This window comes from Octopus sinensis, linkage group LG10 (genome assembly GCF_006345805.1).
Source record: "Octopus sinensis linkage group LG10, ASM634580v1, whole genome shotgun sequence".
Lineage (NCBI taxonomy): Eukaryota > Metazoa > Mollusca > Cephalopoda > Octopoda > Octopodidae > Octopus > Octopus sinensis.
In genome coordinates, this window is record NC_043006.1 from 32,986,382 (window position 1) to 33,013,497 (window position 27,116).

A 27,116-nucleotide genomic window follows, 5' to 3' on the forward strand; every position below is an offset into this window, starting at 1 on the left:
AAATATTCTGAGATGTATAAAAAATCCATTTTAATTTTTGCTGTCAAAAGATTGTATATATATACCAAAGACTGTATATATATACATGTAATGTGACAATTTGCGACAACCAATAATTAACGCAACCAAATTTCCAATAATATATTGTTTTATCCTTCTGCCAATTTTCCAAAATATCTCATCCACACTATTGAACTTCTCTGTACCAAAACTATATTTATACATGTAATGTGACAATTTTGTATAAAAAAAAACATTTTTGAATTCATAATATCCAATGTGACAATTATGTAAAAAACTTGTTTTGAATGCATAATTCAATGTGACAATTATGTAAAAAACTTTTTTGAACCCATATTATCAATGATACTTTTAATGTTACTTTTGACAATCTTTTACCAAAGAGTGAAACCGGTTAAGTAAATAAACATCGTTTAAATTGCATTTTAAACCTTTTTTCTTATATAATCCCACTCGTGCGATACCCCACAACTCAACTTTTATATATATATTATATATATATATAATATATATATATATATATATATATATATATATATATAATAACAATTTAGGAGTGACCTTAACAGGCCATTCGTCCCAGAAAGAGCAGCCATAACTACACCGCCAAGTAGTAGTAATCAGAAATTAGGTGAAAATTTAAAAACATTTACCCTAATTCATCTTTTTAGACGATGCATCGTTTCTGTGTTATTAATGATTAAATTAGCTTAATTAAAATTAAATTAAGCTAATCTACCATAGGTCACACTTCATCAGTAAAAAACCTGGAGAGACAAATATACACGAGGCGTCTGTATCGATGCCTCCGGAATATCTGTCTTAAAATTTTCAAGACCGACGTATTCGCGCCAAACTTATCAGCAGTAAATATAAACTGCCGATTCAATCTCAGAATTATTCAGAAAATTATCAATTAGTCAATTTAGGGTAGCAAAAAATTCAATAGAAATTTATCGCTACCAACGGCCTAGTGGAAAAGAGAAAATAGTCAAAGACTAAATATATAAATATAACAATTTAGGAGTGACCTTAACAGGCCTAAATTGACTAATATATATATATATATATATATATTCTTTTATTATTTTTATTTGTTTCAGTCATTTGACTGCGGCCATGACGGAGCACCGCCTTTAGTCTAACAAATCACCACCCCCAGGACTTATTCTTTCTAAGCTTAGTATTTATTCTATTGGTCTCTTTTGCCGAGCCACTAAGTTTCGGGGATGTAAACGCACCAACATCAGTTGTGAAGTGATGGTGGTGCGGACAAACACAGTCACATAAATTTATATATGTATATATATATATATATATATATATATATTATATATATATATATATATATATATTATATATATATATATATATATAATATATATATATATATATATATGTATATAGATAGATAGATAGATAGATAGATAGATAGATAGATAGATAGATAGATAGATAGATAGATAGATAGATAGATAGATAGATAGATAGATAGATAGATAAATATGTTTCTTTATTAGCCACACAGGGCTGCACACAGACGGAACAGATTACAAAGTAGACCTTTTCTTTTTGGGGAGAAAAAAAGTGCGGTAGGTTTTCGATCAAAAGGGATCGTAAAAGGGAAAGAAAAGAAAGGGAAAGAAAAAAACGATCAACAGGGATCGTGTATCACAGAAATGTCATGATGTAAAGTGTAAAGGGGAAAGCAGATAAGGTTTATCCATGGAAAGAAAAGCCTACGGAAAAATACCATGGTAACCTCGGTCAATAATGTTACATCTTACTACATTTGGTTGCAAGTAGGTAACCCTCTGTTTCCTCGGTTTTTCTCGGTTTCATAGGATTATGCTCAAGGTGGCTTCGTCATTCATACGTGCCATCCTTGCTACATTCACCCATCTTTTTTTGAAACATTCGCTAGACAAAACTTGACTCTCTACTCTCACTTTCCTTTTCAAGTGATACTTGAAAAAGTTGATGGGAGATTGACCAGAGAAGAAAGTGTTTGTCTCCAATCCTTTCAGACTCGTCCACCAGATACATTCTTTCGCCATAGCCACAAGAATGAGGAAAATAGCTCTTCCTTCCCGTTTGAAGGAAGTAGGCGTGACAATATTGACGAGATAGATAGATAAATAGATAGATAGATAGATAGATAGATAGATAGATAGATAGATAGATAGATAGATAGATAGATAGATAGATAGATAGATAGACAGACATACATACATATATACCAAATCCACTTACAAGGCTTTGGTCGGCCCGTGGCTATAGTAGAAGACACTCGCCTAAGATACCACGCAGAGGGACTGAAGCTGGAAACATGTGGTTGGGAAGCAAGCTTCTTACCACAAAGCCACGCCTGCGACTCTAGAATTTATATATACGCACTCATTTATATATGTGTGTATGTGTATACTATATATACACACATATCTATATATGCATGTATATATATGTATATAGACAAGCTTCATTCTGAGAATAAATATAGCTAGAGATTTACATTTTAACAGCAGGAATATAAGCCAACAAGACTCTATTCGGTGAATGATTGGCACACAAGAGAGAGAGAGGGAGAGGGAGAGAGTGGGAACGGGCGAGCGAACGATAGATAGACAGACAGACACATAGATAGATAGATAGATAGATAGATAGATAGATAGATAGATAGATAGATAGATAGATAGATAGATAGATAGATAGATAGATAGATAGATAGATAGACAGAGAGAAAGAGAGAACGAGAGAGAGAGAGAGAATCTTATGTAGGTGACATAAAAATCCTGCTTGAAAATAGAATAATATAAAAGGGTGTCTGTGAGCTGAAAGAAAAATAACAAAAGCCAAGAATTTTAAGTTACAAAAATTACAAAATTACAAAGAATAAATGAAATATACAGGAAAATAAGGAGAAAAGATGGCGCATACTTAAACACACACACGTACACATGTACATGCGTATGTATATACACATAGGTGTGTAAAGAGTGTATGTATCTGGGGAACTGGTCACCGGCACAAAAGCACGAGGATGACATCATCTTTGTTTCAAGGATGTCTGTAAGAGGGATACGAAGTCACTTGATCTGGACGTCCTGAGGTGAGGGGAGGCTGCAAATGATCGCGCACACTGGAGGTAAATACTGCGAAAGGGAGGAAGCAAGCGGAAGAGGAGGAAGCAAGCGGAAATGGAGGAAGCAAGCGGAAGCGGACGAAGCAAGCGGAAGGGGAGGAAGCAAGCGAAAGGAAAACAGGAACTCGCCACCAAAGAAAAACGCACTCGACGGAAGGAGAAACCAGTGGCACCGGCAGAGAGCTCTTGCAGTCTCTGTATGTATGACTGCCACTTCTGTGTGGGTCTGTGCGGTCACAACAGACGCTGCACCACCATCAGTAGCTGACACGATTTCTTCGGCGCAGATCCACGGCCTTTTGAGATCGACGGATGCTTACTACGAACACACACACACACACACACACACACACACACATACATATTGTTCAAATTTATAGAATAACAAAGACGAAGACAGGTGTAGGAACAATAAGCAAGTATATTAGTTTGACGCTCGAGAAAAATGGAAAAGTCTTTTACGTTTCGAGCCTACGGTCTTCAACAGAAAGGAATAATAGGAAATAAATAGAGAATGAAAGAAAAACGTGTTGAGTTCAGTGGTCCACAAACGATGCCCTTATCCTTAATTGTTTTATAAACTTCCTTACTAACCACTACGCCTAGCTTACTATAATAACTTATCTCTTACCCCCACTCCAGCCTACTTAGACTCCTCGCCCGGGTCTATGATCTTGGGTATCATATTACTCCCTTTTCGTAGCCTAAACGGCCAACATAGCTGTTCGTTCTCCCATTTCACAGTTGGCCTCGACAGACTCTAGTCACCACAACCTGGCTGTATTCTTGGGATACTTCTTCGCTTTGTAAAAATTAATTCTCATCTGACGATTATGGTCTTTTACAATGATGTAATGTTCTCTTTCTTCTATTAAAAGTTACGAAAGAAACAGCTGTGATGAGCTGACAATTATCCATCGGTTGTTATTATTCATTTGACTATAATACACAAAGGGAACTTACCACTTGTCGGACACCCTAGAGTATATCAACAGACTAATCCGCGATTTGAACAATTCCCTTAGACGCTAAATACTCACAGAGCTGGGTTTCTCTGTGTGCACAACCCAAATATCCTATCTGATATTTCGACTTCCACCAGCCATGAATTATCATTTTATATATATATATATATATATATATATATATATATATATATATATATATATATATTATGTATGCATGTATGTATGTATGTATGTATGTATGTATGTATGTGTGTATGTAAGTATATATATATATATATATGTGTGTGTGTGTGTGTATGTAATTATATATATATATATGTGTGTGTGTATGTAATTATATATATATATATATATATATGTATGTATGTATACATACACGTATGTATGTACTATATATAACTTAATGAATGGCAAGCATATGTGTGTCACGTAATCACGTATACGCACACACACACATACATGCATGTATTTAACTTACTTTCTTATTACTCTGTTAGCTGTAAAAGACATTTCGTATACTTTACAGTCTATCACGAAACTATCTGAATGCGTAATGCAGAAGAAAATCCGCAAACCCTTTTTCTTTCCCCTTTCCTCCCTTCATTCATTCTTTAAAGAATTACTAAAGACACACCGGGGAACATTTGCAAATCCCTCACTTCCAGCATAAAGCGGATAACCTTATATTGGTGTTTTATATTCTTGATGGTTTGTACCTGAGGCATTTCCTTGCTCTCTGCCCTATTCACACCTAATGTGTCAACTCTCTCACTCTCTCTATTTTCTTCTGTGTCACTTCCTCTGTCTGCATCTCTCTTTCTCTTAACTTTAACAGTAACAGAAATATTATCGCCTACAGAGGCTCTATCTACTACCGATAGCAACCTAATTTCTTTCAAACCATACCCTACTGTCTTAAAATAAGGAAATTGTACAAGGTACATGAAGCCTAAAAGAAAGGAGAATTTCTATTGACCAAAGAAAGTTACAATAATGATAAATTTAAAACAACAGTAAAACAACTTCTACCATCTCTCTCTTTGTCTCTAACGCGCACGTGCACACACATACACACACACACACTTTTTCTCCCACACTCTTTCCTTTTCTCTAATAACAGTGGGGAAGGGATAACAAAAAACCACAACAAAATAGCAATCGTCTACTACTCTTCTTCCTCACCCTCCTTTCTCTTTTTCCTTCGCCTACCCCTTCTTCTCCCCTTCCTCTCCCTCCTTCTTCTCCCATTCCTCTCCCTCCTGCATCTTCTATTTCTCTCTCCGCTTTCTCTTAACATCAAGAACAACAACACTAACTGCTAACACTACTGTTTCTATTTTTTTTACATTCAAATTATCTTCCTGAAAATTAATCTACGAAACGCCGACCATGAAATCCATCTACTATTCACCACCTGTTGCAGATATATTACCTAATGATGTGCCCATCCTATAACTACGACCTATAAAACAGACACGCCACCCACAACCAATAATGAAAATACAGCTGTTTCCCTTTAATTGCACACGTTTCCATTTTATCTTTTCTCCTTAGAAAAATAATATCAATAAAGTATGCTGTTGAGGCTATGCCAAAGTAATATTGAAATAGGAAAATATAGTCATCAATGAAATAAAAACAATTAATTTTTCATTGCAGGATCATTGCTTAATCATTAAATTTTAGAAAAAAGTATTGTAAGTCGATATTCTATCGGCGTTTCCTGACAAATATTTGTTTCATTTCATTGATTAACTAGCTATTGATTATATATTAATCATTTTACAATGTTTTTAGAGTGGTTAATTATTTCTAAAAATTACAGGTGAAATATAGAAATTAATACAAATTGAAATTAATGTTATTGTGTTATTCAGCTTCAGCTATCTTTATTTAAGTTAGTATTGCTGACGGATTCTATCATGGAAGAAATTATTAACAATATATAAAGTAACAATAATAATAAGTCCATATCCTACGCAAGACACTATCGATTCAATAATACAACCTAAACAAAACAACTCACAAACACAAGACACACTCTATACAGCAGTTATCCAGTGAAATTTACTTCAACCAGAAATCCAAATAACCACGCATTACACACTCAACACACAATACAAGCAATAATACAACAAAAGTCAGTACCACACCTCAAGAGAAAAACAGAATCTGACGCAATAAAATACGGAGGGGAGTTTGCATACTTCCAACAAACAGAAAAGAACTCAGAATGCTGGAGAAACCCCAGTAACATGGAGGTGTAGCAGACGACGCAATAGATATTTGCGTGAAACTACCAAATGTTAAACAATTATAATGATAATGATGATGATAATGATAATGATGATGATGATGACGACGACGACGATGACGATGATGATATTAGTAATAACAATTGCTTATTGTCAATAAAGTACGTAGAAACACGATGCAAAGAAATAGACCAGTGAGAGTTTATATAAAAAATAAGAGCAATAGCAATGAACGAGAAAATGTTAAGAACGAAATTCCTCAGTTGTTGGGAGACGTCAACCAACGGCAACCATGGAACTTCATTCTTCTCACCAAGAGTACCATGGCAACAGTTTCTATCACCACTGTGTTTCTAAGCCTACAGTCGACTGGTTAGGTTTCATCTTCGCCACTCACCCATTTTTCAACAGATTTTCTGGGAAGAGTATCTCTCTCTCAACTCTCACTTTCCTTTACAAAAGTTTACGAAAATTTCGATCAGGGCTTGGCCGGAGGGGAAAAGTCCATCTACAGTCTTTTCAGTAACACTCAGCTCACAACCTCTTCCGCCATAGCGATAGGAAGGCGGTGAGTCGATCTTCGTGCGGAAGTAGGCCGTTAACCAAACCCGTCCAATACGAAACAGCAGTTATTCGACAAGATTCCACAAGTCAGCAAGGCTCGAGCACCACACATGCCTATGCAGGAGGTTTGATCGCTCTGCAAGCATCTCGGAGAGACGGGGATGACGGTACAACCAAACCTGTTGAATTTATCTCGAACCAGCAATGCCTTACCATACTACTGCCAGACCGGACTTCACTGTAATTATTTATGGACGTCGGCCCGAATGACCTCCAAGAAAGGAAAGACCAACCAGCTGAATTTCATCGACGCCCAGTGTTTCTCCGAAGGCGTCACCTCTCTTACCCACCATTAATCTTCTGTATAACACCATGTGGTCAGTGGAACTTTCACCGGCCACATTGCTCGACTGACTAGAGGTCTGTGAACGCCTGACAACATTTTGTGTGCCAGGCGTCCAGTCTGGCTTTACGCTTGATCTAGGAATGCAACTCTCTGAAGGAGACGAGCTGCGGAAAAGCGTGTTGAACTAAAGCCAACTACAGCTGCTCACCGTCAAGGAAACGTTGGAGATGTCATAGACACAGCGCATGTCTGCGCATCATTACCCATAAAAATCCTCCACGCAGCAGGCGTGGACAGCAAGCCGATCGTTTGTCCAGCGGAGCATGTCTCATTCACAGAAAGCAGGAACGTGTTCCATTTTGGTCAGCTATGGAACAGAGAATGTCGTAAAGGTTAAGCTGGTGGTAGATGACGGATGTAATGCAAGCATTCACTGTCCCTACCCAACATTTCACAGACAGTTTGCCTCCTCGTGAAACTGCCACCCTATTCTCTTTCTTGTTCTTGTCTACCTGGAGGTCTGAATCAAACACGAACAATTTAACCGGCCCGTCCGTCCAGTATCTTCTTCTCCAACTATCTCTTTTTAACGAAAGAAACTTTCTTGAGAATTATGAATACTTTCCTTGCTACTTGTACTGCGGTAGCATTCATCCGGGGACTATAAAAATCTGCAAGACCTCCTTAACATTTAAAGGATTACGAACAAAACAAGAAGCTCTCCTTCATAACCTTGCTATCAAGCACACACACATATACATATATATATATAATGCTGAACGTCTTAGAAGTCAGCTGTCCTGCTGACGTGAATATCTCTTTGAAAGTCAGACAGAAAGGGAGTGACTATGAACAACTGCTTCGAAACTTCAAGCTTCTATATGCAGATTTTTAATTCACATTTATACTAATAATAAATTGGTGCTCTTGATTTTGTAGGTAAATATCTAAGCGATAATTTGGATAAGCTAGGCTTTTTAGGAAAATAAATCCAACAACTAACTCGCCTATTAGAAATGCAATCAATAAGTGGAACGGTAAAAGTTTGCAAGCCTTTTCTCAAGTTTAAAATGTGGCACTATTTTTATTATCTACACTCCAGTGATGTAGATTTGTATCTTTGTTAGAAACCAGCTTCTTCCTCAGGGGAAGAATTTAAATAATTAAAAACAGAAGAGAACATGCATTCATACGTACATACACACATATGTACATATACAAATATCCACACATATGTACATATACAAATATACACACATACGTATGTGCGCGTGTGCGTACATTGTCATTACTGTACAATCTGTATGTCATGTCTTGTTTTGTTTAGATATTTATACGTCTTCCTTTTTACCTGTTACCAAAGCATATATTATTGTGATTCTTCATATTCCATTCTTCTCACAATATATTTTTGGCTAATACATCAACTTTGTAGCATTGTGAAATTGAATAGTACAATGGCCATTGTTCCATTAAGTGTTAATTTAGATTACGGTCATGTATAGTGTGATTTATTAGTCCTTCACTGACAACCTTTATCCTGCAGTTATATATAAGTTCCTCTCTTACGTTTAGTTTCTAATTTCATGCAAAGGACAACAAGACTTTAATATTAAATTTCAGCCCTGAGAGTTTTAACCAATACAGGTTCTATAATCTCTATTCGGCTTAATAAATTGTACAGGTTATTAACGAGGTAGGAATTTGCTTGTCACTTTTTTTTATTACATTTTCTAGGCGTTTGATATTTCGTTTTCGCTTTATATTTCATTTTCATCATTAAATTGTTCATTTTTTATTCGCCTCCAGGAATAATCGTTCTCTGCTCTTCGAATTTTCTAGAATTATGATTCAATCGTGATATTTATGAATCTTTCAAGTAATACAGAGTTTATAGTTGATAAGACGGCGAGCTGGCAGAATCGTTTACACACCGGGCCAAATGCTGAGCGGTATTGCGTCTGCCGTTACGTTCTGAGTTCAAATTCCGCCGAGGTCGACTTGGCCTTTCATCCTTTCGGGGTCTATAAATAAAGTACCAGTTACGCACTGGGATCGATGTAATCGACTTAATCCCTTTCTTTGTCCTTGTTTGTCCCCTCTATGTTTAGCCCCTTGTGGGCAATAAAGAAATAAGAAACGATAGCACGCCGGGCGAAATGCGTAGCCGTATTTCGTCTGCCGCTACGTTCTGAGTTCAAATTCCGCCGAGGTTGACTTTGCCTTTCATCCTTTCGGGGTCGATAAATTAATTACCAGTTTTGTACCGGGGTCGATGTAATCGACTTAATCCGTTTGTCTGTCCTTGTTTGTCTCCTCTGTGTTTAGCCCCTTGTGGGTAGTAAAGAAATAGGTATTTCGTCTGTCTTTACGTTCTGAGTTCAAATTCCGCCCAGGTCGTCTTTGCCTTTCATCCTTTCGGAGTCGATAAATTAAGTACCAGTTACGTACTGGGGTCGGTCAAATCGACTGGTTCACACCCACCCCCCAAAGATTTTGGGTCTTGTGCCTAGAGTAGAAAAAGAATTTATAGTTGATAAGGTTATTCTAATCAGTTAAAATCATATATTTCCTTGTCTTTACTATAAAACTTGTTGTTGATGCTGTTCATCTATCCTTCCTTTTCGAAGAAGGCAGGCTGCCATTTGAAAGATGTTTGGCTTTTACTACAAACACATTTAACGCTTCGGTGTCCATTTTGGCAGTGACCCTTGTAATTAATTTTTTTCTATTTTTAATTTCCATTTTCTGTGAATATTAACATTAGTTGACTATACTACAACTACTATACTGTAATACTAAGATGACTACCGTACATACTTGTACTTACTTGTACTTGTACTTGTGGTGACATTCACCCTGGGCGGGTTGAGTCGGCTTCTTCTACCACTCTCGAGGCATCTCGAACCATGGCAGCCCACGCACGACGGTCCTGCGCCAGGACGTTAACGTTAACCACTACATACTTGTGTATAAACTGTGCTCCTAACTTAGTGTTAAACAAAATTGCATCTTTTAGCTTTGCTTAGTGTATAAGAGAATGGAACAAAAAATGCAACTTTCGAAACAGGTAACCAAGAATCGATATTTTGATGCGAATTAGGGTTAAAAGAAAGGTGTATAAACATTTTATTCGAGCCCCGCAACGCAATTGAAAATTTTAGAAATCGCTATTTTTGGTCGAATTTTGTATTTCAGGGTATACGCAGTATACTATAAAGACTAAAATCAATGTGTTGGGTTAGAGGAAACAGTATTAAGCGCCAGAGAAAATATTCTGTAGAACTTGTTTATGCTTTACGGTCTCATTTGAAATATTTCAAAGAACGTTTTTGCTTTTATCCTTCCAATGACAAAATATAACAAACAACTTAGAGCGCTGTTTTCAATTTGCCCTTTAATAGAATTGATAAACTTGTATATAAGACAGACTCGTTATTTTATGGCAGTCTGGCAAATATGATGAAATCGATGGCATATTTTAAAAGTATTAGCATTGTCTGTTTCGGAGTCTTTAATCAATCACAACGTGCATATTTTAAGTGAGAAAAAAGATACTTTCAAAAATCTAGCTGTTCTCGATATTATTAATTCTAAATTGTTCAACGTAGTTTGTTTCTCCTGTGTTACTTTTGAAGAGAAAAACATTAATTTACATTTAGAATTTTATATTTTGCAATGAATATGTGTATGTGTGTGCGCGCATGCACGCGTTTTGTATGAGTTCTCGCCAGTCTTTTGAAAAATAGTTATGGCCTGACCATTTATATATATATATATATATATAATATATATATATATATAGAGAGAGAGAGAGAGAGAGAGAGAGAGAGAGATAGATATAAACACACACATACACACATAAATACATAGATAATATGTGTGTGTGTCTGTGTGTCTGTGTGTCTGTGTGTTTATGTGTTTTTGTGTCTGTCTGTGTGTAAGTATATCATTATTCAGATTTATTTCAATATTTCTTGCCAATAGAGAAAGAACCGGTTTCTAACCTAGATCCAATGCTCCTTCATTGGAATTTCAACATCAACAGGTTATTTTTGCGTGTATGTACATGCGCAGATTTGTGTGTTTTGCATATCTAATTATGTGCATATATACTTACATGATAAACTTCTGAAAAGTGTTATAGATATTTTTACAGTTCCAGTGATGGATTGGATCTGTAGTCTTCGAATCAGCTTTCTCCTTTCTGGTTTTGAAAAGCCTAATTTCTCAAGATTGAGATTTAGGCAGTGTGTTACATATCCCAGTGCCCCAGCGTATGTATGTATGTATGTACGTGCATACGTATGTATGTATGCATGTACGTACGTACTTACATACGTATGTATATCTGTATGTATATATATACACATATATACATGTATATACATTGAAACGTATCGCCATTCCATGTTAAACTTTCAGTGCCGTCTTTACTTACAATGGTCGACACACTTGGTTTATGTACCCATGGAAATCTCCTTAGTAAACTGGTTTAATTTTTGCTTTTCTTGAGGTGTTAGAACTTTTAAATGTTTCTTATTTGAAGGCCAGTTCTAAGTGTTTTTTCTCTCCGGTCTACTAAAATCCATTTGCTATCTAAACGATATTAAGTGTCATCAGGAGAGATCTTGACCTCATGTCTCAGTTGCTCATGTTACTACGACGTTGCAACGGATTCAGAACCGCATTGCTAGATAGCCGGATAGACATCATAACAAAGCCACAGTAGTTTCACATGATCGACCGATTAAATGATCAGTCAGCGACAAGCCTTCGAGCGATTCGATATCCTAGATTTTTCTAATTGAGCTCTATATATTTATATGTATATTTTTTGTCAGTAATCCCAAAATGATGAGACAGGCGCTCGACACCTCCATTTCCATTTGCCTCCAGCCGATGGTAGATAGAAGACAAAGATTTTTTTCTACATGACTATTGTATGATTATTTTCCAATCGTGTTACACCAGCCACAGATTGTTGGTTTGGTTAATTGTCGTGGATCACATTAGTATATCTCAGTAATACTTTAAATTTAATTTCACAAACCACTTTCGTGGGGAATACACTCCTTGTATATTCTGTTCAAAATGTAATAATTTCTGTTAAAACTGGGATGTATTTTCTGAATTTCAATTCGAAGTTCATTCCTAAAGCCAAATTCGAAAGTCAGAAATAACAGTGAAAATGTGTTGCACTCAATATGCGTGTTGTACTCTGGCAGCTGTAATGAGTCTATTGTTTTTATACTTCATTAAAGTTTGGCTTCACTCTTGTAAAAGTCACCATAAAAGCTCACAGTCCCATCTTGTCCAAGATACTTTTGATTTTCATGTCAGAACACAAAACTTCCTCTTCCTACTATTATAAAAGTATATACTAAATTCGCTAAATATCATACCAATGTCTGAAAAATATTGGGTAATATCCAACATCTTCGAATCGTTCCGAAACAACACATGCTGAATGTTTTTATAATAAGTCTATTCATTTCTCAAAACGTTGTGATATGTGAAGGAGTATAATAATCGGTTTCCAGCAGTCTAGAGAAGCTATCGTTCTAATGTCTTGTTATCACCTCTCGACGGTTTATTTGCAAACTTTTCAAATATCAGTTTCTAGTGCTTAGATTTTGACTCGTTGTACACGTATACGATATCAAGAAAGATTCCCAGACAGTCTACCCATAATGTAGCTATATGTCTTCGATATTTTATATTTCTCTTCTTTTATAATTCTGTTTAAGTGCAGCGATTCGATATAACCATATAATCTTACGCTACCTTCTTTTCTCTAATATAATTTCTACAAAGAGTTAATAGTAGATGTGAAAGCAGTGAAAGTCATATCATTTAACATTTTTATATATATGAAGTGATGCTATAAACTTCTGTTGATATTTGCTGCTGATGACTATTATATTTCTGAGCATGTTTTGCGTGCCAAGATAACCAAATATCTAGTTCTTCATAATAAGGTTCGATTTAATTACCCCGTTCGCCATTCTATGTTTCCCTAAGATGCCGGACACTCTTTCCTGGTGTGTTGAGTACAAAGTTACATTCTCGTGCATATATGTTTGGCAATCCAGACATCCATTAAATTGGTGCTCCAAAAAAAAAAAAGATTTTTTGCGAGTCTTTTGGCGTACTAGTCTGCACTGACAAAATACTTCAATTGAATCATTTGCTCCGAGTTTGTAATATCTGGTTGGATTTTGATGTTTTGTATTCCTCTGCAAGCAGACAATCTCCTTCTTTATGCTTGGTATTTATGGTTGAGCAGGTATATTCTTAGAAAGTGAATCTCTCTTGCACCTTGGCAATTAAGTACATTTAATACATTCTGTAAAAGAAATTCGTCGAAAAGATAGAAGTTCGCAGGTGCAGAGGGCGAGTATTGCAGCATGGTCCTTATATCTGCAACAACATATATTTCTTGCAGAATTAAATCTGCTACATTGATATCTACTGCAGACACTTGGTGGTTCATAAATGACTCCTTGGTGGTCTTATCTGGGATACTTTTTCTTATGGCAAAAGTTATTTCTAAAGTACAAAGACTGCAAGTCGAGGTGTGAAAGTCAGTATTCTGCACTTTGATAATGAAACTTAATCTGCCAGGCAGTTTGTTGTTCGCCTCCAATGGCACACCATTTCCTTTTGTAACCACCATTTTCGTCTTTTTAATATTGCATGATGCTGATTCAAGATTAAGTCGAAGAAACCATCAATTTCGCATTGCAGGCTTTATATACAAAAGGAGGTAAACCTGTTCACACTAATTTCTTCCAAATCCAATATGTCTTTTATTCACTGTATCAGGAGCAAGAACACCTGAAGATAGATGCAAGAGGTCAATAAACTCAACATCAGATGGACTGATCATGCTGCGTTGAATCATTCTTAACGATGGCTTCTTCGTTCAGTTAAGTCTCCCACTCTGGTCCACAAGATTTCTTGGATTTTTGGTCATGATTTATACGCTTCTTCCGATTCTTTGAAGGGCAGAATATGCACACATACATACACACACATATACATGCATACGTACATACATACATACATACATACATACATACATACATACATACATACATACATACATACATACATACATACATACATACATACATACATACATACGTATGGGTATTCGTTACTTTTGCATGATATTCAATATTGATCTGATATAAAATTGAAGCTGTATCCTTTAATTTACTGCTTTTCTATATACAAACCGAGGAGACATCTTGCGGATCAGTCGTTATTCTAACGAGATACATCTTATAATCACCCTAGAATTCTATCTGCCATCCTTTTCATTAATCATATATATATATATATATACTTTATTTAAAGCAGCAGAAAATTCAACAAAACCTGTTACTCTGAGTTTCGCTAAACTCAGAGTAACAGGTTTTGTTGAATTTTCTGCTGTTTTAAATAAAGCATATTACTCTACCACTGGTATTTGAGTACTCTTTTTTCCACATTGTTTCACATTTATGTGTTACTCCGGTATATATATATATATATATATATATACATATGTCTCACAAATGCCTACATGCGTGTATATCTGTATGTGTATATATATATATATATATACACGTATATATAAATACCTTGACATGTGATCGCCTCATACAGTACCTTTGTGGCCTTCCCACATCTCCTTAACTCATACCTGCCTTTCCATAACAAAATAACAAACTTCGATATTACAAAAGGGATGCTACAAAGAGATATCACAAAGAAATGTGTTTATGAAGAAAACTATGTTTTTGTTGAAAAGAAGAGAAGGGTTAAGAATTGCAATCCAACACACAGGGAATTTAAAACTTGCAAGATTTAACACAATATAATAATACGTGGAACCATGCATTAAAAAAATATTAAAAATACTGTACAAAATCCTGTGTTTGTAATTCCTGACGCAAAAATCTGACATCACGAAATATTGAAATTACGTATCAATGTTTTTGTTTTGACTTTATAATGTTATTTATGTTTTTTTGTTTTACGATACAATTACATGATTCTTATTTTACAAAATCAAAAATGAAATACATTTCCTCCGCAATTCTTATTCAAATTTAAGTGATTTACGTAAGTGAAAATCGTCATATAAGCGTGCCTCAGTGCAACGCTGATCAGAATTGCTTATACACCATCGTTATAGAACTGCCCAGTACTTTTTAGTTGTCTCACCCCCATTAAAATTGCCATTAAAAAACTGCGTTGTCTCCCCACTAAAGAGCTGAGTTTATGTGGTGACAAGAGATTAGATTAAAACGGTTTAGATCCTTTTGATTCAATACTTCAACATATTGTTGACGTTTGGCCCTCTCAATAGCAATTGTAGGATTTGTTATAAAAATGTTATCAGATTCAGTAAGATGCTTAATCTTTACAGTTTTCCTTTAAATTTTTTTCCGTTTTCATTTTCATTAATTTTTAAATTTTTTTCTTTGTTTTATTGAGGGTTAAACAATTTTTTTAGTTGGCGAAATAACCAAAAGTACCGATATGTTTCAAAAAACGAGGGAGATAACCCAATTTTTAATGGGGTTGGGATAACCAAAAATTACCAATTGCCATTGTAAACAAAATATTCGGTTTTACAAGGACAATACTGGAAAAGTCATTCGAACGAACGAAAAACTTCATAGCGATACCAATTCTGGTTCATTGCTTTCTTAGTTCCAATGCCCCCGATGTCGACTTTAACTTCCATTGTTCCATGGTCAGTAAAGTAGCAGTTCAGAGTGAAAGACAGAGGTGGGGAACGTTAGAGCCGCGGATAGGCTGTCGTGGAAAATTTTTTTTCGTCTCTTTATTGCGCTATGAGTACAAAACATGTTATGAGGACATCACTCAAGTTGTTGATGGCAGCTCATGGATGGATGCTATCTACCTTGATTTTGCTACAGTCTTCAACTCTGTACCGCACAAATTACATATAGTAAACCTTTCTGCAATAGGTATGATGGATGATCTCTATAACTGGCTGAAGTCCTTCATTCTCAGTTGGAAAGAGGTACTTACGGTTCTAGGATATCCTTCTTCACACTACGAGATGACTTCTGGTATACCACAGGGATCCGTTCTTGTACCCCTACTCTTTGTTGAATATATTAATGATATAGATGTCAATTTGCGGAATGTTACATTGCTGACATATGCAGATGACATCAAGCTGTACCTCGAAATAAAAAGAATATATCTTATGCGCTATTGATCTTTTCTGCAATCAGACCTGGATATAATGCAGCAATGTATCTCTGGCTGGCAACTCAACCTAACTGTGGACAAGTGCGTCACCATGCACTTTGGGAAGAAAAATCCAGCCTTTACATACTCCCTCAGCAACTTCAATCTCAAGAAGTCTTCTAGCGGACGTGATCTGGGCATTATCTAAACAATGATCTGCGTTGGACAAACCACATCTCTAAGATTGTCCAGAAGGCTGAGGGGGGGGGGAGTGCTAGCATCACTCAGTAAGACTTTTGTCAGCCGCTCTCCTGCTATCTATTTAAAATAGTATAAGACAATGGTACATCCACACTTGGAATTTGCATCACCAGTCTGGAACCCCTATCTTGCTCAGCATATAAATATCCTGAAAACTGTTCAGAAATGCGCAACGTAACGTATACCTGCCGTCAGACATCTACCATACTCTGGACGTCCTGCTTCCCTGGGCATAGACACATTGAAGCTCAGATGTCTGGCAACTGACTTGGTTGACACCCACATGATTCGCCACCATCTCTCCAACAGCAACCTTGTGCACTTTTTTCTATTTCATATGACAAACACTCGCGGACCTACTTATAAAATCAAAAAAAGCAGCACAGCACCTATGCCTTCCGGAAACATTTTTCACACTCAGAATTGCTGAAACATGAATAAACTACCCGCATCAGTTGTTTGCGCTCCAAACGCTACATCCTTCAAAACACCCATGCTTCCTGAAATCTTCCAACAGTATAATTAATGGACCTTTTTTTTTAGTTGTAGTGCACCTGAGAACTGTATACAACAATTTCCTTCATTATATATGTAATGACAGACCGACTTCGACACTTCTTAGATAAATGATTCTACGTTACAAAATAGATTCTCATTTTTTTGTCGTACTCTCAGTAGCAATTTCACTTCTTGTCCAGACGAAAATCAGCCCATTACGCCTAATATATACAATAAAAGGAAATCATTTACTAGTTTCTCTTTACGGATCGATCATCATTTTTTATTGATAGCTAGCTAGATGGCAAAACAGATAGATAGATAGATAGATATATAGATAGATACATACATACACACATACATACATAGATAGATAGATAGATAGATAGATAGATAGATAGATAGATAGATAGATAGATAGATAGATAGATAGATAGATAGATAGAGAGAGAATATTTTACGGGATATTAGCTGTGAATCCCTTTGTACCCAACTTTCTAACACGTACAACAAATCCAAAATATTATGCATAGCAGACTAAGTCGGTGAACATCCAATGACCGTAAAAACATATTTTCGGTGTCCCAAATAAGGAATGAAGCCGATGAGATTAATTTCTTGTATCTATAGGAGATTCCAACAACAGTCATTACATTGCAATGTATAGGAATGTACACATAAATATTTTCTATATGCGTCCCGGATTAGTCTTTCCAGGAGATTAATTTGCATAAGTATGTTGTTTTAGCAATATTATCCTACCACATTGCAAGGTATTAAGGAGATTAATGACATTTGGGGACAGTTGATGATAAATGCGAAAACACCTTCCACACATGCCCTCTTCCATACACGCACAAGAATATATGTATGTACGTGTGAGAGTGAGTAAGCTTGCGCGTGTGCTTATGTGTGTGTGTGTGTGTGTGTGTGTGTGTGTGTGTGTGTGTGTGTGTGTGTGTGTGTGTGTGTGTGTGTGTGTGTGTGTGCGTGCGTGTATGTATGTAGATTCAGATATAAATGAAGATAACGGGAAATAGAAAACCGTAGTGACTGTGGTAAAAAGTTTGCTTACCAACGACATGGTTCCGGTTTTAATCCCACAGCATGGCACCTTGGGCAAGTGTCTTCTACTATAACCTCGGGCCGACCAAAGCCTTGTGAGTAGATTTGGCAGACGGAAACATGTGTGTGTATGTGTTTGTGCGTCTGTGTTTGTCCCCCCACCATCACTTGGCAACCGATGCTGGTGTGTTTATACCCCCCGTACCTTAGCTGTTCGGCAAAAGAGAGTGGTAGAAAAGAATAAGTCCCGGGATCGAATTGTTCGACAAAAGGCGGTGCTCTAGCATGGCCGCGGTCAAATGACTGAAACAAATAAGGGAGTAAAGGAGTATGCATATATGTATTAGCTCCCGCTAACCACTTAGACCCTCTGAAAATGCTTAGAGGTGCATTCATCATCCAAACTTTATCTATCCATTCCTACAGAACACTGAAGAGATGGAAGATGACATGGTGCACTTCGTTGCCTCCTGACAGAAACGGCTGTAAGAAACTGACCCATTGCTCTTCTCTGTAATATAAATACATGTGTGTGTAACACATAGTTACTACATGTGTATGTTTTCGTCTAATACTTGGAATAAATAGACAAACTGGAATGTCTATCGGATGATGTGTGTCGTTTTGCATCGTCTCCATTTCCTTATGTACCGTATACACACACACACACACACACACACACACACACATATATATAAACGTGTTTTTTATATGCCAACTTATATATACACACACATGCGCATATATATATATATATATATATATATATACACGCAATCGTGGAATTGTAATAGTTGATCTACCTATAAACTTAATCACACATTACCGCAGCAGATCAAAAACAAGAGATCAAAGAGATAAAGAATATTTGCATTGATGCCAAGTTAGTTACCATAATGTTCATAAACACGTAAATAACATAGATACCATTTTTGGATGTTTCACATCGGGAAAAAAATATTAAGAAATTCAATTTGAATTATTTTCCATGTCACTAGTCCAGTTTTTATGGCTTCTTTGTTCTCTGTTCTTCATGTATACGCTATGCTGGATTTTTTTATAGCTAAATATACTCATTTATTCACTCTGATAGGCATTAATACGTTAAAACAGTCACTAGTTTAACAGAGACGTACATAAATAGATATTTGCAGAAATCCATTTATTGTGTGTTTATATATATATATATATATGCGCGTGTGCCCGTAGACGTATATACATGTAGATACACACATACGTATGTATGTATGTATATATATGTGTATGTGTGTGTGGAGAGAGAGAGGGAGGGAGAGAGTGAGAGAGAGAATGAAAAATAGAATATGTAGCTAGACAGCGAAAGACAGAGAGACGGATATATACACAGACAAGCAGATATACATCTTGATAGACAAATAGATAAATAGACAGGCAGTGAAACATATATATACATATATATATATATATATATATATATATAGAGAGAGAGAGAGAAGAGAGAGAGAGAGAGGATAGATAGATAGATAGAGATAGATAGATAGATAGATAGATAGATAGATAGACAGACAGACAGACAGACAGATAGATAGATAGATAGATAGATAGATAGATAGATAGATAGATAGATAGAAAGATAGATAGATAGAAAGATAGATAGATAGAAAGATAGATAGATAGGTAGGTAGGTAGGTAGGTAGGTAGGTAGGTAGGTAGGTAGGTAGATGGATGGATAGGCAGACAGATATCTGTATCCAAGATATAAATGTATATATATAAATTAAGCAAATATTTTTTGCTCGTAAATGCATGAACACGGGTTCACAGATATGCACATAAACATGCATTCGTGCCGGGGGTGGCGCGGGTGGCGGGGGGATATGTATACATATATGTATACACGCATAAATATTTATGTATCTGTAAAAGTATTTGAATTAATGCCCGTGTATTAATATGTTTTAAGCAGGTACAATGTATGTTTCATTATTCTCATTAAATCTCTCTATCTCTCTCCCTCTCTCTCTCTCGATATATGTATGTGTATATATATATGTGTGTGGGTGTGTGTGTGTGTGTGTGTATGTTTGTATGTATGTATGTATGTATGTATGTATGTATGTATGTTTATGCGGCAATGCGTGTTATCCATCTGAATTGAGTATAACTGCAGGTGCAGGTTTGATATCTTTGGATTTTCGTATACATGCATGAATGAGAATATTCTCTTGTCGATATGTACTCAGAGAAAGTGGAGGGAAGGAATTTTGGAAAAGAGAGCGATTATTAGTGTAAAAACGAGAAATTAATTTTTAATTGCTTAAAGTTAATTTACATTTCTAAATGTGAAAGAGTCTTTTTTTTATTTTTGTTTATTTTTGTTCATGACGAAGAGACAACAGCAGCCATTAGCTCAGTATATTCTATACACTTTTTACCAGATCAGCTGAAGTAGATTTTTTATACACTTGGAGAATAAATAGTTTTCGTTTGTTTAATTGAAATAATTTCCCCTTATATTTGCGCAGTTTCACAATGGCTGCGCTAAACGTTTGTTTATTTTCTGTAAATAAGCGACAATGCAAGTGAGAAACTTTCAGTATATCCCTACTTACTGTAATTATAAAAATTCACTACAATGGCTTATTCCAGTTGCTTTCTTGGCTCATTAGCTCGTCCCTCCATTCATTCATCTTCTCCGCCCACTGTTCGTGGGAGGGTCATGGGGATAGCTTCTTCAGGCGCTCATCTATTGAGTCATATCAGAACCAACTATCATAACACCTTCCATTTGGATTTCGAAACCTGACCAACTGAGCCTATGCATACTATTCAACCATCATCGTTGGGCCTGGAAGCACCCAATCACTGGATAGAAAGGGAAGGCAAACTAACGTTTTAAAACAGATTTCCTTACCAAGGCCACATGCCTGGTCTTAGAAGAGATCACCTTTAACTTAAATGGTAAAACATCGACAAATAGAGGGCACAACTACGGGGACAACATGTACACCCTCATATGCTAACCTAGTGGTGGATGTTTTAGAAAGAAAGCAATACGATGAAGTAAAAAAAAAAAAACTCTTGACCAAAATTTCAAGAAAAAATATTGAAAAGTGGAACCGTTTCTTAGATGACGGCTTTATTCTTTGGCGAAACCAACAATTTTCTTTGCCAACGTACATGAATCTACAGACATGCATCATACTTAAAGAATTACGCAAGATTCCGCCGAGTAAGCATCTGAAAATATGAGTAAACGACAGACTCAAGATCTTTCCATGTTACAAATGTCGAGGGCATGATCCAAAATACCGGAAAGCAACGGAGCTATATTCTTACCGGAACTGAACGTATGAGAACTATATTTTCATAAACATATGAGAAATTCTTATTCAAAACAATTGTGTCCCAGACTGTCACAAAAATAACTAAAGGAATTCACTCGAGCAACTAACGCACAACACAGGCACATACAGACAGACACCAACACGTTTAAAAAATCTTCCAAAACCGTTTGATAGATTATAATTTCTGCAGCTGGATAACATGACAACTGATCAAAAACAGAATGACTAAAGGAAAATTGACTTTTTGAACTCCCATTAATTTCCACTACCCAAGAAAAAAAGACCCCTTTATTCAGCTGACTAATATGACAACTAACCAAACATAGAATGCGATTTCAACCATCTCGCTCTCTCTCTCTCTTTTATCTTTCTTCCAGTCTTTCTTTCATTCATTTTTTTATATTTACTTTCTAACCAAGCCTCCAAGAATTCACAACATACGATTACACACATACAGACACACACGTATATATGCACACACCTATAGATTCAAAATATGAATCTATGATTCAAAATATGAACAAAGAATGACCTGTTATCAATTCAACTCCAGAATTTTTTTCAACTGTTACACATAAATATACAAAAAGCATGAATAATCTGAAAATAACTGTTCATGATGAATCTCTCAAAAGAGATGAAAGCGCTAAATGAAGAATTATACAAAATACTTTCTCTTAACACACACACACTCACATATACGCACACGAACACACACAAACGCACACACACACATGTATATTTATACATATATACACAGATAAGATAGATAGATAGATAGATAGATAGATAGATAGATAGATAGATATAGATAGATAGATAGATAGATAGATAGATAGATAGATAGATAGATAGATCTATTATTCATGTATGTATATATGTAGGCAAACATCAATAGCTATTAGTCTTTTATTCATGTATATATATATATATGTTATTCGTTTTCTTTTGTAATTCTAGGCTTTGAAATCGATCGCTTACGGCACACGAACTATGGAAATCGTTGGACTAACTATATCTCTGGTCAGCTTGTTGATCTCTAGTTTTGTCTTCTTGTACTTCAGGTGAGTAACACATTATTAGTATATTTTACTTTTCAGACCTCTCGATTTCACTAGCTCCGGCTAATTATGTGAGAGCGGACAGGAATTTGTTGCCAAAGGCTTCATAGGGTCTTTTAGAGTCTCTTTCCACGAATTATAAGACTTGGTTCATAGATGTTAAGTATTGTTGAAGGTATTTAATGTCCAAGGACAAATATGAAAGTCCCCACTGCCCCCAATAGAACAATTTTTTAGCATGCTCTACTCTCATAACAATTGAAATTTCTCCGACATATTTCTCGAGCTTGGTTGTTAGTACTCCGAGTGTCCCTACGACTACTGGGATGATAGTTACATTATTATTATTATTATTATTATTATTATTATTATTATTATTATTATTATTATCATTATTATTATTATTTCATGTTAATTTAGCTAGCATGCATTTTGTCTTGATTTTTGGTGACAAGTCTCCTCACATCTCAAGAATCTTCTTCCTTGAGATTCTTGCAGAATATAGGACGTTACTTTTCTACAGGTCAACAATGTGATTTTCAATTTCAATTCTTTCAATTTTTTTTAATAGCATTTGGAGCGTTGTGCGAAATTCACCAATTACTATAGGAATAATTGTCGTCTTCCTGACAGGTCATATGGGTGAACAGACGGTAGCTAATTTTTCGACTCCAGTAGAAAATAAGACGCAGTTGCCACCTCTAAGACTTGAACTCAAAGAGTAAACAGACGTTGTGTAATACTTCATAGGACTTAGTCTGGTAGTCTGCTGTTTCCGTTCTCTCACCGTTTTCCCCTTTAAAATATACGCTGAACGCGCGAAGTCTTAGAGAGCTCGGTGTATAACAGGTATTAAAAGTTATACAAATTTCTAACAGCCGAAAATATATTGCATTTTGTGAGTATGACAGAAATAATCGATTATATTGATGTCAATTTTTGGCACAAAGCCAACAGTTTCGGGGCCGGGGGTACGTCGATTACATCGACCCCAATGATCAACTGGTACTTATTTTATCGACACCTAAAGAATGAAAAGCAAAGTCGACCTGGGTGGAATTTGAACTCAGAAAGTAAATTACAGAATGCGGCTAAGCTTTTTGCCCAGTGTGGTAACGATTCTACCAGACTTAATCGATTATATTGACCCCAGAATTTCACTGGTATTTAATTATATCGATAACAAAAGGATGAAAGACACAATCTTTAGCTCCACCATTGTGTCAGTCCACTTTGCTTCTGAAGGTTCATTAATTTCTAATACGGACACAAAACTACAAATGTTGGTGCTGGAGGAAATGAGATATATTCAGCTATGTCTGCCACTATACTCAGCTGTGACAGACATCATCGACCTCTGAGAGAACAAAGAAAGAAAAGTCGGCTCTGGCAGGATTCGAACTCCATATGTCAAGTGGCGTAACTAATTAGTGCAAAGCATTTTGTCAATCTTCTGCACTTGTTAAAGTTTAACATTTGCATTACTGCAGCATTGTTATAGCTTTTCTTTCTTTTGGTTTCATTTTTTTTCCCTCCGTCTCCTTTTCTTTTTGTTATTATTTCTTTGCTCGATCACTTTCTATCAGGACAAAATCAAGTAAATAATAAAATAAATAACAAAATCAAATACATAATAAAATAGAAGCCAGACTTCGTAAATACATCAAAGAAAATCAATACTGAACTAAAGTCGGAAGCAAAGTACTTCATTTGAAAGTGCCATTCATATTTAACAGGACGGGTGTTGCAGAAGAAAAGAAAACAGTGGCCGGGTACACGCACGTAATGCCAAATTCATAGCAAAAGTCAGACAATAACGAAATATAATCAAAAGATAAAGGAAAAACAATAAAAGTTACAAACGCTTCGAGACGTTAAAACGTGTTTTAAAGACATCTCTTCTTACTATGGGATTTTAATCTAATTTCAGAGTCGAATTCTTCAGCTTAATCCCTAAATGTTTATCGGTTTATATATAGATAATAGATAGTTCTGTTTGTAATAGCCGAAGATATATCAGGTTTAAGTGAATGTTGGTGTCTCAACAAATAACTTGCAAAGAATATGTACGAACAGAAATAAAAGGAAGGAGAAGAGACAAAGTAGCTTATAAACGGAAAGATAGCTATATATTTAGAACTGGGAGATAGATAGATAGATAGATAGATAGATAGATAGATAGATAGATAGATAGATAGATATTTGTATGTATTTCGTGTATGTTTATAGATCTATATACATGTACTTATGTGTGTATGGAGAAAAAGAACAGAAACATTGAAAGGAAGACCCAATGTGAGAAAACTTTTGAAAAAAAAATAATAAAAAATAAAATCTTTAAATAGAATAAAGAATAACATGTTTAGGAATGGTAAGAATGTGAACCAAAACATCAAGACGAAAGAAAGTCTGCGAAGAAAAAGAGACATTGTTAGAAACCATGAAAGTAAGAAGAAATGTTATTAGTGAAAATGATAAGAAGTGGAACGATAAAAATAAACATCGTGTAATTCACAAATCAGCTTCTGAAGCATGTTGTTCCGAGTTCGATTCTAGCTCATGGTTTAGTTATGGCTTTTTTCTCGATTATCTTACGTATAGCCCCTCATCGAATTAGGTTGGTCATTGATGGGATAACAAATGGCCTCAAAAGTACTCTGATGATTGATTGATTGATTGATTGATTGAATGATTGACAGAATTATTGATCAGTCAGTAGATTTGTTGCTTGGTTAAACGTTTCATTAGTTGACCTATAAAAATAGAAGTGAAATAGAAAGTGTGCGTGTGTTTATTGGCAAAATGACCGTCTCGGGATTCAACAACATGAATTACTTTATATACAAAAACAAAAAACAAGGCAGAAAATTGTTCTCAGAATTAGCTACATTGAACATTAGCAGTTCTTATATGTGTACGCGTGTATGAATGTTTGTAAGGAAGTATCTAAGTTCTTGCTTCTGGTGATAAATTAATTAATGTCAGATACTCTTCCTTACCCTTATTTTACTGTGACTATAAATAGTCATGTCTACATAAAAGAACATACCATAGAAGATGCTACCAAGACGATGGTATATGGGTGATAAACAGAAAGAGGAAGGGCAGTGGTGACTTAACCCTTTCGTTACTGTATTCATTTTGAGATGCTCTGTGTTTCTTTCAATTACTTTAAATATAGCGAAGAAGTTAGTAAAATAACTTAGTTATCATTCAGCTAGTGTTAGGAGCGAAAATTGTGACTAAGGTTTGGTGGAAGATTTTAATTCAAAACTCATGAAAACGACACATTTGTACTCAGAGCCAGAGCCGGTTTCAGCCGGGTTGGTAACAAAAGGATATAGATGCTTTCCACAGAAATGTGATATCATCAATATTTTCCGTCACCTCTTGAAACTCCAGGTGCTTCAGTGTCTCTGCTGTCTATTAAGTATTTCCTAGCAATTTTGTATAATGCGATATAGCGGTGTCGAGTACTCGAGAGGCTGCGTCTCATGTCGATATTAGCGTCATCTTGAAGTCTTTAGAAAACATACCCATGCATTGTCTGCTTTAATATGCTGAAGCGTTTCACATCCAGGTCTTCCTTGACGTCCAGATGTCATGGGGTTGTATTGGAAGTCGTCAGGAAGAGAATATTTCCCGAAGAACACGCTGCTGACTCGTAGGATGCTGTTCTCCTGACTTTTCAGCAACAGAAAGAAGGGCAGGGATTAATTAAACTATATTATTATTATCAATTAAAAGGAGCCTAACGTAGAAAACAAAGGAGATCACAATGAGATTTAAGTGGGTATTAAGGATGCGGGGAGAAAAATATATATCCAAATTGAGCAAAATTTATATATTATTATTAATATATTATATTTTGTATATTAAATAATTAAATTTAGAAAGGGATTTAAGGACCAGGTAAGAGCTGTGCGGACAATACCGGACTGACTTGGTGCCTCAACTTAAGTACCTGATTCAAGTGAATCTTTATATATATATGTGTGTATGTGTGTGCATATATATATATATGTGTGTGTGTGTGTGTATTATGTATATATATATATATATATATATATATATATATATATATATATATATATTTATAAGTGTGAATATCATTGTATGTATATTTGATTATGTATATATATATATATGCATGTGTGTATGTATGTATGTATGTATACACGATTCAACTGAACCCCACATACCCGAGAAATTGCTTTGGGCTCGATAAAGCCTATATAAAGTGAAGATTATCTTAAATGCATCTCAGTCTAATGATGGCTTAGCTGGCTGAAACTTCGAAGTCACTGTCAATACTACTCTTGTTAAAGAATAATGCGTTTTAGCTTTACAAAAGATTAATACAAAAGTTCGTCTTCTTTTTTCATGTTTT

The 27,116-nt window shown here is 35.6% G+C and overlaps 1 protein-coding gene across 1 annotated transcript in view; it reads left to right on the top strand.

Annotated features, from left to right (window-relative positions):
• LOC115216181 (PDF receptor-like) overlaps positions 1–27,116 on the top strand; it is a 284,070-nt gene that overhangs the window by 183,508 nt on the left and 73,446 nt on the right. Inside the window, exon 5 of the mRNA XM_036506491.1 lies at positions 22,626–22,729. Coding sequence (XP_036362384.1) covers positions 22,626–22,729 — 104 coding nt within the window. The remainder of the gene's footprint in view (positions 1–22,625; positions 22,730–27,116) is intronic.